General features: G+C 46.7%; 1 protein-coding gene across 3 annotated transcripts in view; it reads left to right on the forward strand.

Annotated features, from left to right (window-relative positions):
- CNNM1 (cyclin and CBS domain divalent metal cation transport mediator 1) overlaps positions 1-15,547 on the forward strand; it is a 49,382-nt gene that overhangs the window by 29,129 nt on the left and 4,706 nt on the right. Inside the window, exons 7-10 of one of the 3 annotated variants that reach the window (XM_010974415.3) lie at positions 1,310-1,372; positions 8,755-8,918; positions 14,612-14,795; positions 14,948-15,097. In XM_010974415.3, coding sequence (XP_010972717.2) covers positions 1,310-1,372; positions 8,755-8,918; positions 14,612-14,795; positions 14,948-15,097 — 561 coding nt within the window. Of the gene's footprint in view, positions 1-1,309; positions 1,373-8,754; positions 8,919-14,611; positions 14,796-14,947; positions 15,098-15,547 lie in introns of those variants that run through there. The other 2 variants (XM_031461579.2, XM_031461580.2) reach the window with 2 other exon arrangements.

Consider the following 15,547-nt stretch of genomic DNA (forward strand, 5'->3'; position numbering starts at 1 on the left):
TCTGGTGTTCCTGTGCAATGTGAGGGGAACCCAGCTGGCTGTCTCCTTTATCTTGGTTCTGATTGCCAGGGAACCCAGGAGGACCATGGTGAGCCCGACATTCTGGAGGAATGGGGCCTGAGCTCAATGTGGCCAGAACAGATGCCCACAGGGGTATGCAGGCAGGAAGAGAACAAATCTCCTATCTGCTTAGCAGGGTGTACATTTAATTTGTGGTCCAGAAGTGCTAGGATTCTTCTTGAGACAATGGGGTTTCTTACTCCAGTGTGTCTTGCAACACTAGGAACCATTCAAATATTCTTTGACATCTCATGTCGAAGTGTATGATTAGCAGGTAGGTATAAAGCTCCCCCTCCCCACTCCCTTGCTCTAATGGGTAACTGCAGGACAATCGTTGGGTGCAGCAGCTAGGACTGCGGAAGCTGCTTATTTTGGTGCGCTGTCACTTGCAGACTGACTTCATTTAGCTCCTTGGAAGGGACCCTGGGAATGATCAGATAAGAGAGATAAAGACAGATACCAATACGGAAGCACTCGGTAATCAGGGTCAAGATTGGAGAAGGACTGGAGTATTGCTACACACTCCACCCCACCCCACCTAGGTTCCAAGTGATAGCCAGCACCATTTCATACTCTGTGGGGAAAGAGAAGGAAAGGGGAATAGGAAGAGAGGTGCTTTGGAGCACTTGTACTTGCTAAGAAGTGACTATGACTTAATTCATCAAGTTGATTCACAATAAGATTGTTAGAGATGCTGCCCTGCCCGTGTCCCAAGTCTCTAGCCATACCCAGTTCCTCCCCAGCACTGTGACCACAGAGGGAGCTCCTAAGAGTCTGAGACAGGAGACAGCTTCCTCGAAGATGGATGCCCCTAGCGGGAGTATGCACTTCTCTTTCAATCCTCCTGCAGGTGAGCAGGAGACCTGTGCAACTGGGAGACCCTGGTGGAGATGCAGTCCTGGGCTCCCAGTGTATTTGCTGGCTCAAAAAGGCAGCCACAGAGAGAACGCTACGTCCCTGCTGGGGCACTGCCTGTTCTTGTCATTGGCAGGTCTGATTCCCTCTAAGGTTATTGTGCATCTTTTTGGAAGATGTTCAGCAAAGTCTATTTTATTTTCTTCTTTCTGGAGAGTGGCTTTGTAAGAGGGTGTGATTTCCATGATTTCAGAGACAAGATTGCCTTTGTCAGAGAAATGTGATGTTGTGAAAATCAGGGAACAGACTGTCTCACCCACTTTGCTCTTTGTCTCTCTCCTTTTGTGTTTGTCTTCCCCTTTGCAACTCAAATCCTTGGCCCTTGACTCTTTAGTGCCTGTCTCTGTGTCTCGTACCTTCGCCTTCAGCAGAGGGGACTCTCTGGCAGGCTCCCCAGGTAAACATGCATGAGTGTCTCGGTCTCCGTAGATCTACGGGGTTTGCAAGAGGCCTTTGGTCTCTGTCACTGTCCCGCATGAAAACTAGTCTCTCCCAACAGGCACTCCCATGACTGAGGCATAGCATGTTGCACTGGTAACAGTCACTCGTACTCACTGCCCAGGTATTGCTGGTTCAATGGTCTCACTTGTGAACTTAGCTCCCAGGGATGTGTCTGTGTGCATAGATGGAGAAATGGTGGGGTGAGGGATGGTGTGAGTTTTTCCTTGTCATTTGTCTGACTGCAGAATGGAGGGATGAGTGCAACAGGAGAAAAACAGGAAGAAACAATATTTCTTTTCCTATTTTTTTCCCACCTTTTCTTCTCATCCTCATTTTCCTAGTAATGTTACTGTGTAGTGACCGTATTCTCTCTGGCTCTGCTCAAAGGATGCAATATGTAAAAATTTCAAAACAACTTTTCATTAGGTTTGACCTTTCTTGTTAATTAAATGAAAGTTATTGGGTTTCTTTTTAATTGAGTAAAGCAGCTCCTCATACAGCCACACAGTAATTCAAGCATTGAGTAGAATATAATAAATCTGAACAATCAATCAAGTGTTTGTTTTGTTTTCATCTCTAGAAGTTGATCTCTTAGGGTCACAAAGCAAGTAAGGACCAAACTAAGAATTTATTTGTTAAGTTACGCTGAAATTAGAACACAGACTAATTTCCCATACCTTCTACATTTTTCTTCCTTATCCCAAAGCTGTGGTAATGGTTCTGAGGCCTCACCATGTCTTGTCATCAAGAATCTAGTTTTGTTTTGCTATCTGTACAGTAGACCCTCAGCATTCAAAAAGGCTGTGTCCTGAGACCCCAAACCCCCGAATCTGCACCATCAGAAGTACTAATGTTGACTTCTCCTGTCTCCCAAATTGCATTTTTCCATCAAAAGCCATCTGGTTCCCATGTTTATCTGTACAAGATGAATTAACCACCTTCTCAAATTTCACCAAAGTTTTTTTGTCTTATTTGATAGTGATTTTCCAAGAAGAAATAAAAATTTTCCCCTCTTTGTGAGAGCTCATGCCTTCGTGATGACTACAGGAGCATGGTCAATGTGAGGTGCCAGTCTGGTGCCCTCACCAGCTAAGTGCATGCCAACAGAATTAGAAATGACCACATCATGGACCTTCAAGATCCTTCACATGTGGAATCTTGGTGAATGAAGAATGTGCTATGAAGTTTCGGCAGAAAGGGAAGATACACATTTTTTAAAGATTTCCAACCAAAAAGAGCAAAGCATTTTTTTTTTTTAAAAAAGGGATGAAAGCATGAGAGCAGGGCCATATTTTTCTTTTTAGTTAACCCTCAGTTAACGAGACAACCTAGTTAATTGTGACTTTCTAGTTAAAGGAAGATTACTTCTAGTTCATAGTAACCCTGTGTTAGGCAGAAATTAAGGTGACTACTTCTGCTGTGCAGTCCTCCTAGGAGGTACTGAGACTTCTGGCCCAACCCTGGCTGGTGCCATGTGCTCCTGAGAGCTCTTTTAACCCTCCCCCCAGTTTCCGTGACTGGGTGTTCAACCCAACAGGAAACAGGTGAGCAGGAGAGAGGGGAGAGCAAGGCCAGCTTCTCCCCACCCCTGGTTTAACTCTGCAGAGCTGGGCAGTGGCGGGTGCAGCAGGAGAAAATGAGAGGTGGGAGCACCTTGCTCCTCCTGAGGCCCTCTTCGCCCCACCTGCTGTTATCTGGTCTCTATAGCCCACCGTGATTGAGTGACATCCCCAGGACCTATATTTTGGTATTTCCACTGTCACTTTTACTTCCGTTCCATATCAGCAGAAGAAGAAGCTACAGTCATCACATTTTTGTAGAAAGCAGTCCTGGGCACATTCTGGCCCCATACTTAATTTATGACCTAGAAATATTTATTCATGTATATGATGTCTTAACTCCATCTTACATGGGGAAAAAGATAAACCCTGGAAATTAATAGGGCCTTTAAGTTTAAAAAGACCTTTGTTACTGTAGTTGATCCCTGCAACCACCTTAGGAGATGGGCAGGAATCATTGTCGGGAAACAACAGGTAAGGAAACAGCTCTGAGAAATTAAGCCATTGGGTCAGTGTTAGAGGTGTAGTAAGAAGGTGGAGGGCTGAGGACTGGAATCTAAGTCTCTTAGGCCCTGTTCTACTGCCCAGAACCTTGCTGCCCTCTGAATGTGGGCACGTTGCGCCCTCTAGAGGGCTGTGACTTGTTTGCATTTTGAAAGCAGCGGTGCTAATGAATTATGGTGCTCACATTGGATTGAGGCCAGTGGTCTCTGCGTCAAATATTGCCACCATTACCCACAGGGAGTTTCCTTCTATGTGTTAGTTTGAAATAAGAATAACGGAGTGGTCTGTGGATTACCTCCAGAGTGTGGTGTAATTAGTCAGCTTTGCAGGTGCTTTCATTTAAAAACCAAACTTCTGATCAACCCACTGAGAGTACATGGTCCCAGTACAGTTATCATTCCCTTTCCCCACATTCATTCTTTTCTTTCTTCTCCTGATGATGGAGATGATTTCAAGTTCCCCATGACAATCCTTCCAAATCCACAAAAGCACAGAGACAGGAGAGAGGTCTCGAGCAAGGGTCTTTTTTCAACGCTTGATTGTCCATCTGTAATATACTTTGAGATCAATGAGGACAGTTTTTTCCCAGAATATAAAGGGAGTACCTAAAAATAATCTTTTTACTTTGTGAAATGTGGTAAGTGGAAATATTCCTTTGGGCTGGCTCTTGCGTAGTAAACATTTGGGAACCATTAAAGCTCTGTGTAACGTGAGCAAGTTCATCTGGGCTCCTAACTTGGGCTGATTTGTGGAGTTCGCATTGCAGCTTTGACAGAGAGCTTTTGACATTTGGTTGTCTGATGTTGACTATTACCCCAGAACGATGAATTTTAATAATCCTAGTTTGTACTCGTATAAGCCTATGTAATTAAATTCCTCCATCCAGTTGGAGACCACAGATGGCCTGGGGCACAGTGACGATGACTGAAGTGAGCTGTTCCCCCTTGCCCCTCACTGATGCTCCAAAAGATGTAAGCGAGCAGCCCCTGAACCCTGCTTCCCCTCAACTCCCCAGGCTGAAAAGAGGAGGGGAGTGTTCTTCTGTATCCTGGGTCCCACTCCTGGGATAGGTTTGCAAAGGCTCTCCAGACATGGGTGTTACGAGGAAAGCAGCAGAGCTGCACAGAGGTTTTCAGGGCTCCTGTCTGTCAGTGCAGAATGAGGGGAGATTCCATCCAGCCCCAACTGCAGTGTGAAGTCCTCTTCCACCCCCTCTCCCACCCTGACCCAATTTTACCCCAGTGTCTTCTCCACCCAGTCTCAGTAACTCCAGCTTGCCATCCTGGGCAGATATCTCTTGCAGACTGACCACGCAGTCTGCAGGAATGAAGTCTGCCACACTTCCCCACAGTACCTGGGTGTCTAGAGCAGAAAACCCTTCCCTCTGCCACCCAGTCTCTCCAGGGCCAGCTTGAGGATATGAGGTATCCCTTGCCCAGGAGTGGGCAAGGGAAGTGTTGATGGCCTGGCCTGCCCCCTGTTGAGCGGTCCTTTGGTCAGTTTTAGGTGTCACTGATCTGTCCCCTCTTAGACCTCTTTGCACTGAGCTTGGGGTTTTCCTTCTCGCTTCACTTCCCCAAGCCGTGCCTCTGTGCTCTTAGGAAATGCCAAGGGGAATTAGACAACTTGAACTAGTTTGCCATGCTTCTGGGACACTCGTCTGTTACTGATTTCTCCTCTTTTTTTTTTTTTTTTTATTAAAAGCATTTCCATTTCCCTTGCTAGAAACCTATGAGTGTATGTGCACAATTACCAAAATGCCGAGTCATCAGCATCCCACCTATTGAGGAATGTCAGGCTCTGGGACACGAAAACATTGATCTCACACAACACTCAGAGAAGCTGGGACTTTCTTTGTCATGAAGTGAGGGTTCCTTTTTCACTTAAAAATTGCTTTTATAGACCCGACATTTGTAAGACTGTTGCATCTTTTGGTGTTGGGAAACCTTTGGGATTTTATGAATAACCTTCAATAGCATTATTTTTACTTAAAAAAAAAAGATGTCTTTCCTCCAAACACAACAGTGATGTCGCTTATGTTTGATGGGCTGTCCCTGTGAGTGACGACAGGTTGATAGGCCTGTGCTGGGTGCCAGTGAGGATGAGAGCTTTGTGGAGAAGAGGGATGAAGCTGTTGGAAGTGATTCAGGCAGAAGTTGTCTAGTGGATAAGATGGAGTTGTGTGTCCCTGTTGTCCTCTCTGAGCCTGTCTGGAATTGTGATGTAAGGGATGAGGGTGTAGAACAGCCGATGTGAGGTGTGTGAAGCACATGTCTCACCAGGCAAAGTGGAAGGTTATCAAGGTGCAGTGGTTATTTCTCAGGGTAACTGAGCCACAAGGCTCTGCTCACACTCTCTCCTTGTTCCAAACGAATTGAGGACAAGACCCACCAGGGCAAGGTGCAGTTTTCCAGACTCTCCTCACACCACAGAAGCTGCACTCCTGCAGGACTGCCTCCCCACCTTTTCCACAACAACCAGCCCCCAGGAAGCACCACCGACTTACTTAGTCCGCCACCACCTTAGAGCAGCCACAGGGGGGCTAGACAAGCCAGAACTCATCGGTTTGTTTTCAGAGGACCAAGGCTAGAAATGAAATGAGGATTTTTCTGCCTAATACCTTGGTGCTTCACTCTCTTCTCCGTGGCACCATCACTATCCCTTGTGGTTCCTGGTCACTCTGGTGTCACCCAGTGGATTAGTAGGGCCTTAGAGACCTGACTGTAGGACCCCCTTTTAACATTCTTTTATTAAACAGACAGACAGACAAACAGAAGGTCCTGATGCTCCTGCAGCCTCTTCCTCAAGTTACGGAGCCGAGTCCTGAGGCTTCTTGGTGCCCTTGGACTCTCACTGTATACTGTGTACTTTCTCCACTGCATTTCTGGAGTGTCCCTCTACCCACCCCTTACTTAGAGAAGTCAGCTTCCCCCGAGTGACTTAGGTTACAGGGGTAAGGCCTTCTGATTCCATGATGATTTGAGAGCCCTAAAACCTTTTTTAAAACAAAATTTAGATTCTAAGTAAAAACCCCTTCAGGGACTCTAAGGTGCTGATTTGTTCATTCTGTACTTTTTTTTTTTTTTAATAGAGTGCCTACTCTGGGCCAGGCAGTGTGCTAGGTCCTAGATGTACAGCAACGACCAGAAAAGACAGGTCTTTTGACCTAATGACTGAAAAGGAGGAGCAGGGGTGGGGGGATGAGATGAGAGGAGGTGGGGGGAGCAGGGGAAACGGCATCTGCTGAGGTGGGGGACGCTAGCATGATTGAGGATCCCCAAGGTGGCCAGTAGTTCAGAGCAGAAAAAGCAGGGAGGGAAAGGGAGCCCCACGATGAGATCAGACAGGAAAGCAGGGGTCAGGTCACCGGGGTGAGGAGGTAGGTTTTAGGGGTCACAGCAAGGAGTGTGGATTTTATTCAGATTTAACAGGAAGCTGATTTGTGTTTTTAAAATGTGCTTTTGACAGCTGAGGTGAGAACAGATTATAAGATTTTAAGTGGGGAGACCAGATTGTGGTCCAGGCGAAGGTGGTGGTAACTGGGACTTGAATGGAGACAGAGACAGAGGCAGATGAGTTTATGATGTCAGAAGTGGACTTGCTGTGGGGCTGACAGTTGGCAGCAGTCACGGTAGCTCCCAGGTTTCTGTTGTCAGTAACAGCATATATGTGAATGACACTCTCTGGGAAGGGGAGGGCTGGAAGTGGAACCCTTAATTCTATAATCCTATCAAGGCCGCGATTACTATGCTCTAATGAGAAAATGATTCAACCCATTGTCATTTTAATCTTTCTGATACATGGCTTGCCAGACAACAATAACATCTTGCCAGCTAAACTGATCGTCAGACCTCCAGAAATCACTCCAAAGAGATGCTAATCAAACATTTTGATTGATGGCAGCATTATCTTAAGAGGCAGAATTAAATTCCTAAGATTCTTCCCTGAAAGAACAAAGGAGCAGAATCTCTGAGGAATCAGACTCTTCATTTGCTCCCCTGAACTGAATCTGTGTTAGGAGAGGCTGAGAGCCTCGCATTTCTCTTTTTTGGGGAAGAAATGCAGAGCAGCATCAGTTGGGAAGCAGCGGGTGGGAGGGGCTCCACAGTCTCTCACTCAGGGGTTGTTCCGTGGTTGAGCCAATGCTGGGTCACCTGAAGCACTTCCCTTCTGTGGGCCCTGAGCGGGTAGCTCGCCTGGCCCACTCTGAAACCGAGTGATGTGGTCTTAATTGAACTTTCCCAAGAAGTGGTTCTTGAAAATGGAGAAAGAGGCAGACTCTGAACATTTAGGAGGCCTTTGACAAAAGGCCGGGAGGGTTACTCTAGTCTCCCGTCTTTGGGCTTCGAGAGAGCCTTGCCCTGGACCCACACTTCAGGGGGCCCACTTTGGTCCTCCTCAGTCCCAGCCCTCTCTGTGGGGTGAGGTGTTCACAGAGCCAAAGGGACATATCGCCCAGAGCTGAGTTCTTCTTTCTAGACCCCGCTTCAGGTACGGGAACCCTGAATTCCCCACCCCAACAGCTCTGGGAGACGGGGCCACGAAGCCCTACGACAAGGCTGCTTCTCCCAGTACAGCCCATTTTCTGGCACAAAACTCTTTAGGTCTGACCTGGCTTTCCAGGTTAAGGAGGTATATTTGTCAAGGACAAGGGAGACTACAATGTATTTTAACAGTTTATTGATGTGACTCAGGTACCTATCTATGTGGTTTGTGGGCCTCCAAGGGTCCCCGGCCCTGCCAGTGTTGGGGCGGGCCTGAGTTACCCCACAGTGAGGGCTGGTATCTGTGCTGTGACAGGTGGTTTTTAGGGCAAACCTAAGGCCTCCGCCTATCTAAAAGACGGTGTGTGAATGGAGTTTATATAAAATAACACCCTAGTAGAAGGTCTCATGGTCTGGGGTAGCAACCTTGACGCACGGCAGGGTCCTCATCTCCTGCGCTTATCCCAGAGCCAAGAGAGCCAGTGGGCCACCTCTGCCCTGCTCCTCGCTGATGGAGGTCGTGGGGAGCAGGAGGAGCCTGAGGTGAGTGGAGCCCTGAGGTCCTTAGGTATTTGCTGCTCGTAAATGATGCAGCCGAGCATCTTCCTGGGCTCTGATGGGAAGGGTGAGGGCCCGGTTCCACCACCCAGTGTTGCCATCACCTAAACGTTCTGTAGGACTTCTGTAAACACCACCTCTCTGTCTCTCTCTCCCTCTTTCTGTTCCCCTCTCTTTTCTCTCCACATTCCCTCTTTGCCTTTTCTCTCTCTCCTCTCTCTCACTGTCTGCAGTAAACCGGTCGCCTTCCCGCTGCAGTGGGTTGAACCGCTCTGAGTCTCCGAACCGTGAGCGCAGTGACTTTGGCGGGAGCAACACTCAGCTGTGCAGCAGCAGCAACAACCTCTACACGCCCGACTACTCCGTCCACATCCTCAGCGACGTGCAGTTTGTAAAGGTAACTCGCTGGCGGAGTTGGCTGGGGATGCGGACTCGGATGTGCATCCCGTTCCCCCTGTTCCAAGATAATGCCGCGTGGTAATTGTTCCCCGGCTTTCTCAAGGCCCTGGTCTCAGTTAGCTTTATTCTATTCACAGTTTGTCACCATTATTGTTCATTTGTTGGTTTGAACCATAATTTTTCATTAAGATTTCCTGATGCCCATTTTTCATGTGGGGAAACTGAGGCACAAAGCAATAGGGAATTAGCTTACCTGAGACAAGTTGCTGGCAGGACTGTTGCCTTTGGGTCCCCTGCCATTGACACCAGGTTGATTTTGTTTTTTCAAGATTACTAAACCAAATGTGTAAAAGAAATCATGCTATGATTTTACATATGTGTAAGATTTTACACCTTAATATTTAAAGTCTAAAACACAATCCAGCCTGTATTTTAGCTGAAAATCGTCTGTAGTAATTATTACACCCCCTTGACGTCACTGAGCTGTTTGAAGAGAACTGCCTTGCAAGTGTGGTGGAGAGAAGTAGCGATGCTTACTGGCCTGTAATTAAAGAGGAGAGCTGTTTCTTCATACCCTTCATGCGATTGGTATTGGACAGAAACACCCTAAGATTTCCTCCTTTGTCTTGCTTTGATAGGTTTTATTTTGTTTGTTTTGTTTACTAGCATTCTGCAAACCATTACACACTTGAGATCAGGAGGGAATCCCATTTACCCAAGTCTAACCAAACACACAACGAGTTCACTTGGTAACTGTTGTCCCTATTGCAGGCTGGACCCTCTGTGAGAGGCATATTGAAATCACAAAGGTGGAAAAAGGTCCTCTTCTTCTGCTGAGAACACTCACCCTGATTATTTGGGGGTGGTGTGTGCTGGCTGGCTTTCTGTATTCCAGAACTCTGCAGACACCTTGAGCTAAGACACATCGTTGATAAAAGTAACCATGGAAAGTTACCAGAGGGAGGGGCCGAACCTGGGGGGGGTGGGCTGGGATAATGACTGGTGGCGGAGGTGTGGGGGTTGCCACACACTCTAAGTCCTTGGTCTGCATTATTCACTCAGTCCCACAGCCACCGTAAAACATGGGTACTGTGTCATCCCCGATTTATCCTTGAGGAGTATAAGGTCACATGGCTGGTATGTGGCAGAACTAACCTCCAGACTGAGTCTGTCTGTCTGTCTCCAAAGTCCCAGCCCTCAAGTCTTTAGGACTTTAGGGAGAGTTTAGGGAAATCAGAGCTGACGGAGCCAGAGTGAAGTGACTTTAGGAACTAACCCAGCTTACACTCACAGTGTGTATGATTGCGGACACTTAACAAGTGACAATGAGGTTAAACCTCAGAAAACCGAAGCCCATGATTCTTCTCCCTCTTCTAGCCCTGAAGCCCTCTCCTTGCAGACCTTCCTCAGAAGTGGAGGTAGGAAAAAAATGGGAGAAACCCCATCTCCTCTTTTTTTTTTTAAACATGGAGATAGTTTTTGAGGAAACTAAAGGAGTGGTTTTTCTGGCAAAAGTCCCTGTGACTGGTGGCAAGGGCTTTTCCTGCCCAACTGACTGAAGTTCCAGAACTTTAAGTCCAGGAGTAATTTGCCTTCAGGAGAAGTGACAAAATTAGATGGAAAGGTGTATCTTAATGATTATCTGGGAAAGGTATTAAAGCTGTGATTAATAGGTAATAAGTTATAAAGGTACTAAAAAACCCTTATGAATTTTTTTGAAATGTGTTCTGTAAATGTCATTATTAAACTCAGAATATTTGACAGATGTCTTATAGCCTGGATTGTGTAACTGGCTAAGATGCCCCACCACCATCTGGTGGCAGAATCTCTAAATTACAGAATCGTGTTTTGAGGGATGAATAAACCACCTGAAAATTTAAAATGTAAGCAGAACATCATAAAATGATTGGAGACATAGCACTGGCTGAAAGATTAACTTCTGGACACATTGGCTGCTAAGTCAAAATGTCCCAAAGAGTACCCTTAACTTCTGTCAGTTTCAAAGTAAACAGATATCCATTTCCTTTGTAATTTAGAGGATGCTTGAATTCTTAGCTGGTCAGAGTATAAAGGAAGAAACAACCTGAACTCAAGCTATTGCGAAGAAATAGTTGTATGTACAGTAATGAACAGAGCATAAGAACATGTCTTTTGAACAGTGGTTTGATTCCCTCAGTGCCAATCAGTGTTTGTTGAGCAGTAATGATGGTTCTAGGCACCATGAGCCATCCTCAAGAAATATAACTGGGAAGAAGAAACGTAAATCAAATGAGTGACCGATGCAGGGTTGTATATAATTGATTACAAAATTGTATGGCACTTTGTTTTTAAGCACTATATTGGCTGGAGAACGTACTGGACCTTTAAGAATTAAGAAAGAATAAGAGAAGGGTACAGGTAATGGCATGAGGGGAGGATGATGATAAATAGGGCTATGGAGGGCAAGTAAATGTGATACATTCAAGGAACATGGCGGAGGAGCTGAGCTGGACCAGTGTTTCTTTGTTGGCAAGCAGTGGGCACACTATGGCCATGCAAGGCTGGATTATCAAAACTGGGCAGAGCCATTTATGTAATCTCCCAGACTGTTGCTGTTCGATACAGTAGCCAGTATGTTTTTCTTGGACAGTAGTTGCTGCGTAGAAAAGTCTTCCTAGGTGAACACGGGGAGGGAGCTGACAAAAAGTGATGCTTGAATCTGGAAATGCAGTTGGGGAGAGGTTGCTTCCCTGAATACATTTTCCAGAGTGGTGACTTCTCAGCAATTTCTTTTAAGGTGACACATTGACAGGTATTAGTTTGTGATTTTTTTTTAACTTGAAAAGAGGAGGCAGTAGGAATGCAAGGCTGTGAGACACATGGAGAAGCTATGCAATCACAAAGGCGGGAAAAGTAAAACACAACCACGCACCAGTGGTGCAGACCCTCCTCCAACATCTGCCCCACCCCTGTCCCTGGGCCAGCACCCCCCCTACACACACACACATGCACACACATACACACTACCATACTTCTTCCCTTTAATGCATGATCCTGACTGTAGCCATCCAAATCTTCTCTTTAGAGAACCACCATTGACAAGCAGTTGTTTACCATCTGTGTGCATGTCTCCAGTGACAGGGAGCTCAGTACCTTACAGAGAAGGAATACGTTTACTAGATATTGTTACCAGAGGTAGTACTTTACTCCCAGCTCATCCTTTCCTCCATAACAACACTTAAGGAGAGAGTTAGAGTTCCTGAATCCCTGATTCCAGGTTAGTGGAGGGGCAGATCACTGTTTCTTAAGAACAAAGAGAGAGTGGTACAGTCACTGAAGGTACAACCTGAACAGAACCTTTCCAGAAATAAATCAATTCATTGAATAAAGTAGAGCACTTGGCAACACTTCCAAGAGGCTTCTAGCTTGGGGACCACAGCAACTGATCAGAGCCCAAAGCTTACAGATCCATTCAAGGTCAAATCAGAACACAGCCCCTTCCTTCTCCCTTCCTCCTCTCTTTCCTTCACTCACTGTTTCTTTTCTTCTTCATCTTCCTTTTTCCTTGGTCCCTACTTAGAATCACCTTTCTTCCCCTACTTTCTCGTTGCTTTATTTTCTCGGTTAAGGGTTTACTCTCCCAAGACTTAGGCTTGCCTTCACTGCGTCTCCAGTCACACCTCTGAGCAGCGGGGACACTGCTTCTTCCGCCACCCCCACCTCCTGGTGTGCGTGGACCATTTATAGACAGAATGAGATGGTAAGGTTGACTCGGTTCTTTGAAATGTACGCCCATTATAGAGTCAAATTGTAAGAGATGGATATAGATGTGTTTAAAACAATCATTCCTAACACTTGTATAACACATTCACTCATATAATCTCCTTATTTCTGGGCCTGTTTTATAGGTTCAGAGAGGTAAATGATTTGGCCAAGGTCGGCCAGCTTGAAAGTGGCAAAACTGGGACTTGAACCTTTGTCTTGAGTAGGCAGTGTGTTCACATTGTGTTTTCTAAGCGAAGGGTCATTTGGTGTTCTTTAGCCAAAATGGAAGCCAAATCTAAACTAATTAGTTAAAAGAACCCAAACAGAGTAATATCAAGGCTGAGGTTGGTCTTATCAAGTGTCATGTAGGAAATTTTCCTGTCCTTTAAGCCAGGAGAACCCGCAAGACTCCAGAGAAAGCTTCACCTTCAGAAAACCCATGGGCACATTAGAAAATTGGGTTTTGGTGATGACCTTGGTTCAGATATGTGTCAGCTACTCTTTAGTCATCTGATGCCTATCGACCCCAAAATGACAGCAGCTATTGAAGAACCTCCCCAAAAGTTTTGTGAAAGGCAACCTCCCTTGGGCATGTGAAAGGCAATCTAATGCAGCCAGGGACGTTTGCAGAGCCAAGCTCAGACGATTTCCCCTGGAGAGCAAGAGTAAAGGCCCTTTAAACCAAAATGTCTAGATTACAAGGGGTGCCATTATTTATCTGTGGAGCTTCCCCGCTCAGAACTTGGACTTTCACATTCTCACCTCACCTTCCATCTCCCTGGCCCCAAATAATGAATAGCTCTTTCCAGGCAAAACACACACCACATGAGACAGTGCCCTGGCTAGGACTCTGAAGGCTTGCTAACTGTCAAACCTTAGGCAAGTCCCTCACCTTTCTGGACCTCACTTTCTTGTTTGTTAAATGGACATCAAAAGACTTCTCATGCCTACCCCATGTAGACACTGTGACCAGCAAAGGAGGTAACACATTTCTAAATGCTCCGTAAGCCATAATGCTCTGTGTGGCTGGAAGGTGCCATCCTCATATTCCAACCTCCATCTGCAAAAACAGGCTCTTCTGGGTAACACTAGCACCAGAGTTTTCACCAACATCTGAAAACCTAATGGTCAGTTCCGTCTCCTCAGGAATATGTGTAGCACTTCCAGGACTATGTGTGATTTCCAAAAGCAAATAAATAATCCAACGATGTTTTCAATAAAAAATGGAAATGGAATTGCAAATCAGTTTGGTGAAAAGGCTATCAGAAATGAGTTTTACTGCAAGTAAGTGGTAAATTTGTGACCTTCCTGATCATAAAAGCAAAAAAGGGAAACCTAGTGGATATTTGATTTCTCATCTGACGTAAGGAAGTATATAATTCACCTAGAGAAAGACGCTTCTTCCTGGCAGTAATTTCTTAAAGGACTTATCAAATGGATTCCTACGTGACTATGGAGGGCATCAGAAAAAAAGTAATACCTGCTGGCTTCATCTGTGGCTTTGCCAGAGTTTGTGATCTTCATATGTTTGTTTCTTCTTTCAGCCCTCTACACAAGCAGGGGGTCTTGTTCTTGCTGAGTCTCCACTGACTCTTAGGAAGAGGGCCCTTGACAATAGTATAAGCCTGTGTTTTCAATTTCCCCTTGGGCAGCCACCTATAATGGAAGATGCCCTCCATCCTCTCCTGAGTCTCAGAAGGTGCACTGATAAAAATGAACAGAGTGAACTCTGGTGGCAAATAAGCAAAGGGTTCCCTCATTGTCCCTTAACTGCTGGGCTGGTACAGCTTGGGGAAGGCCCAGATCGTGGATCCCGGGCCACAGAGACCAGGGGTTCCAAAGCACCCCAGTGGGGCTGCTTCTGAACTCAGAAAGCCAGGCCACATCCAGGGAGGGCTCTGCCCAGCTCCTCCTGAGCTTCCGCCCCCCTCTGCCTCTTCCTTCCAGATCACGCGGCAGCAGTACCAGAACGCGCTCACTGCCTGCCACATGGACAGCTCCCCCCAGTCCCCCGACATGGAGGCCTTCGCTGACGGGGACTCCACCAAGGCCCCCATGACCCGGGGCACACCTCAGACCCCCAAGGATGACCCTGCTGTCACCCTCCTGCACAACAGGAACAGCCTACCGTGTAAGTCAGTTGGGCAGGTGATGGGCTGGATTGCTGTTGGTAGGGATGGTCCTACCTTCCTCCTCAGCCCTGCCCAGAGCTGCCTTCTTGCCCTCATGGAGCCCCAGGTTTCCTCCAATGCAGAGAGATGATGCACTCACTGTCCTCCCCAGGCAGCCGCTCAGATGGGCTGAGAAGCCCCGGCGAAGTCGTGTACCTGAGGATGGAGGAGATGGCCTTCACCCAGGAGGAAATGACAGACCTCGAGGAGCAGAGCACACAGCAGCTCTCACTGTCTCCTGCAGCTGTTCCTATGAAAGCAGGTCAGGGAGGGAAACTGGGCCCCACAGGAGCAAGGTGGAGGTCAAGGCCACTGGGTGCTGGGTTGGCCCAGGGCGAGCTGGGTGAGGGAAATCTGGGACCCCAGCCCCCATGTAAAACTTCCACCTCCTTATGCCACCAGGAAAGGGAAACTAACACTGTGCACCTACCATGCATCAAATCCACCTTAACTCATTCCCCCAGGAAGACAGTGTGTGAGAACCATGTCAACTAGGTTTCCACCTGGATTCAGACCTGGCCTCTCCATTTAAGAACTGTGCAACTTGAGGCAGGTCACTTTAACCTAAGTCTTGGTTTCTTTATCTTAATAGATACGTTTCCTTATGCTAGTGGATATAAGTCATGGTGGCTAGCTCATGAGGTAGCTTTGAGCATAAATGAGCTAACATCTATAGGAGGGCACATCACAGTGCTCGGTACTATGCTCTCTA

This window comes from Camelus dromedarius, chromosome 8 (genome assembly GCF_036321535.1).
Source record: "Camelus dromedarius isolate mCamDro1 chromosome 8, mCamDro1.pat, whole genome shotgun sequence".
Lineage (NCBI taxonomy): Eukaryota > Metazoa > Chordata > Mammalia > Artiodactyla > Camelidae > Camelus > Camelus dromedarius.